The sequence below is a fragment of the Abrus precatorius genome, unplaced genomic scaffold (genome assembly GCF_003935025.1).
Source record: "Abrus precatorius isolate BTA unplaced genomic scaffold, Abrus_2018 Scaffold2, whole genome shotgun sequence".
Classification (NCBI taxonomy): Eukaryota; Viridiplantae; Streptophyta; class Magnoliopsida; order Fabales; family Fabaceae; genus Abrus; species Abrus precatorius.
The window spans coordinates 833,274-837,296 of NW_020874362.1; the positions used below are offsets into that span (position 1 = coordinate 833,274).

Consider the following 4,023-nt stretch of genomic DNA (forward strand, 5'->3'; position numbering starts at 1 on the left):
ACGACTCTAAATTTACTTAACTTTAAAATTAAATAAACTTAAATAACTAAAAAAATCTAAACTTACACATAATCTAAATTAAAGAAACAAAAATGTAACCAAGCCTTTTGTTATTCTTTAAAAATGTATTTAAAGTGTAATCTGGATAAAAAGCAAATTACAACATACCATAGGCTTTTCTTTCAGTTACATTCATTTCCTTTGGTTCATTGGTTTTAAAGTTAAATAATTCTACACGTACGGACACTTTGCCATTCTCTTTATTGACTTTGGGAAAAATTCGAACATAAGGTCAGAAAGTCTAATTGTTGTGTAAAAGATTCGACCAACTACTTCACCATGGAGCAGTATTTGGTTGCTGAGATTGAAATTTAAAACTTTAGTGGGGGGAATAATATCCCATGCGTAACAGTCACACCTCCCCATGAACATGTAATTATTATGTATTATTGTCTTCATAAGTTATCCAGTTAGTGTGACTTCTAGTCTTTTTAGTTTATAATCATACCTACCTGTCAATTAATTGACAAATTCCACAAGAACATTCACCACTTCAGCCCTCATTTTTTATCCTCCCTCTTAATTATTAAGAAACTGTGTTTGTTTTTACTAAGAAAACTCTCATGTTCTCTTTAAACCAAATATTTACACACATCTATATCTAGCAATTCATAGTTATCACTTTCGCATATATAATCATGTTAGTGTCATATTGAAGCCACTACACTCTCTTTTGATGATGAGTGAAAAAGGAAAGAAATAAAGTAAGGGAATAAGAATAATATACATATATATAAAAGGAAAAATACAGAAAAATTATATTATTTAAATGAATAAAAAAATCACTTATTTGATTGTAGAAGAGATAATTAAAAAATCATAAATATTCTTATATTAATTTAAAAATGAAATTTATCTTTAAAAATCTAATTTTTTATGCTATAAAAAAAGATTTTGTTTTCAAAAAGTTGTACTACCTCACAGATTCACAGTTCCTAATTATGTAATTTTCATTCGTGAGCGTCTTATACCTCGCCCGTGTGTCCAATGTCGTACGTCACAGGGATTTTGTACGCTAATGTTAAATCTGATTATTAAATTTAAGTAATTGACTTTTCATATGTTAATTTCTCTATTATGGACATGGATACTTCATGCGTACTTGGACTTAATTTTTATATAGAGAAAATTAATTATATTTATTATAATTAATAATATAAATTATAAAATATAAATTTTATTATTAATTAATTTTTATTATAAATTTAATTCATAAATTATAAATTTAATTAAAATTTATTAATATGATAAAATATTTTTTATATTATTATTTATTATCATATTATCTTATTAGTGAAAATATTAATTTTTATAATAATTATTTTAAAATTTATATATGTTATATATATCAATTGATTGTATAAAAAAATAATAATGATACATTAAAATTATACTCATAAATTATTTCATATTTAGTTCTTATATATATATATATATATATATATATATATATATATATATATATATAAGATTAACTTCTCTCTTACCTAAAAATTTAAATAAAACTTAATTTATATTATGTTTTAAAAAATATATAATAAAATATTTTTATTATTAATTTAATGAATAATTTTTATATAATGGTAAAATTTTAAATTATTATATCATAAATAAATATTTTATTTTTTAATATTATAATTATAATATTATATTATACTAATAATAATAATAAGAAGAAGAAGAAAATAAAATAGTAATCAAAATTGAGATTCAATTTTACAATAGACGGTATATGTATAGTTTTCTATCCTCATTTATATCCTAATATCATTTTTATTTGAACTAATGATTTGAACTTAATGCATTTAACTTGCATTGGATCACTTGAAGTTCAATGCTCACACAATAATTTCATACTTTTTTTTTTTTTTGCTTTAGCCATAAAATAGGTCTAGTAGATTATTTTAAACTTCCACATTAATAAGCGAATACGTAAAATATGCTAAAACATTTTAATAACTCCAATTTTATTTTAAAAAAATAAAAATTACTAAATAATTTTAGAAAAAAAAAATTATGGGAAATGTCGGTCTTTTGTTAAAATACTCATATTTAACTTAACAAAAAAATTATGTAGCCTATTAAATAAATGAAATGACATAAATAATTTTTCATATAAAATAGTTTTTATTTATTTATTTTTTGTCAAATTAGTTCCTAAAATTTGAATTTAATATTTGGATATATGTAAATTGACTTGAGTAATTTTTTTAAGAGCATATTTAGTTGAAAAAAAATCTTTTACAAAAACTATTGATATGTTGAAAATTACATATGTCATCTCAATTAATTATTAGCCTAAAAATGCAATATTGTTAAGTAAAACGTGCTTTTTTTTAATAATGATATCTTTTTTGATGATTTTATTTAACTCAAACAAAATTATTTTTTTTAAAGATAGATGTAGTGTAAAAAAAAATAATATTTTTAACAGAAAAACTAATTCTCCTTGTAAAAATATAAAAAAATATTTAATAATATTTAATTTTTCAGAAACTAAATTTAGTCTAACAAAATATTTTAAGTATTAATTTGGATATTTAATCTTAATAATATTTAGAATATAAAATAATTGTTTTTTACAAAAGATACTTATAATAAATTATTACACAATCTTTATTTTTTCTTCCATTTACAACCATACACACATATATATATATATATGGTTGTAAATGGAAGAAAAAATAAATTTAATATATAAAACAAAAGTATACATGCGATTGGTGATCAAAAAAATAAATCAATCATGCATGCAAAAGTAGAAATAATGGAAAAATACGTAGTACTTAAAAAGAGGAAGTGGAGAAAGTGATACACCAACTAATTAGTTTTGTCCCATCCATTTTATACGGAAGCATAGGATATATATAAAGTGGCCAATCAGTTGCGAACTCTTGAGGAAATCTTACACCATGACAAAACAGAGCCATAGAAGGAAAGAGAGCTATCTAAGCAGGTACATGAAGGCACCCTTCAGGTTCCTAATGAAGGCAAGGGACATGTACGTACGAGGCATGATCGAGTGCTCCACCCACTTCTCCTACGTCAACGTTTCCATGGGATGTCCCTCTGGCCAGGTCTGTACCCTTCCTAGAAGCTTTAGCGTTAACTCAGAGACCAACGATGATGATTTCAATGAGCTCGTAAGGGCTGCGTCCCTTAAAAGCTTTGGTGATCGAAGACAACCAGTGATCAAAGTGCCTCGTAGTCGTAGCGTCGCAATTGGAAGGATCGACGAAGACAAGCCATGTGACTTTGGAGATGATATGATCAAGCTCAAGCCCCATATTTATCCACGAAGTAGAAGTTATGCAATTCGTAGAGGTGGAGCAGGTCTATTTTAATTAACATTTCTTAGCATGAAAAAATCAAATAAAATGTAACGAAATGGCTTGTTGTACTCTTGTTTAATAGTTTGTGAAAATCATTTGATATTCTTCTCTTTAGTTATTATTGGCTCGATTTCATCAGTCTCCAGGTCCTGGAGTGTTAATTCCTTGAGCCGAAGGTATGTGAGAAGGCTACAACTTGAAAAATGTTTGGATTCAGAATTGCTACGTACCGTTCTGTGAATTTGTTGCAATGAAAAATTGAAAATTTGTAAATTGTCTACTAGAATCTAGGATTATCCCTTAAAAGTATTCTTCAATTTCCTCTTCATATGTATAAAATGGTTAAAGCAATAATAATAATGAATAAATAAATTTTTTGGTCACTTGCAGTAGTCGGCATCATTGATTAAAAAGTTGTGTGGCGTGGGAAGGAGGAGATAATAGCTGGATTGGTTTATCGCATAGCCTTGCGATCTGGGCTTTATAAATGGTGCTGTTATGTTATTATTAACTTTTAAGGCAACAAAGACTGATGGGCCATGCCCATTAATTAACTCAGAAGGTCAACGAAATAGTAAAATACAGAAGTTTCATTAGGGCCATCAAAATAATATTGTTTAATTGAATTTCT

The 4,023-nt window shown here is 25.4% G+C and overlaps 1 protein-coding gene across 1 annotated transcript; it reads left to right on the forward strand.

Moving 5' to 3' along the window:
• The first annotated feature begins 2,970 nt into the window (after positions 1 to 2,970).
• Positions 2,971 to 3,416, forward strand: LOC113860054. The gene has a single exon (XM_027492683.1). It carries the CDS (start codon positions 2,973 to 2,975, stop codon positions 3,402 to 3,404), a length of 432 nt encoding a protein of 143 aa, XP_027348484.1. The 5' UTR covers positions 2,971 to 2,972; the 3' UTR covers positions 3,405 to 3,416.
• Positions 3,417 to 4,023: the final 607 nt, after the last annotated feature.

What these genes read in the sequence shown, in the direction of transcription:
- LOC113860054 (XM_027492683.1), top strand. Translation starts at nt 2,973, where the DNA reads ATGACAAAACAGAGCCATAGAAGGAAAGAGAGCTATCTAAGCAGGTAC.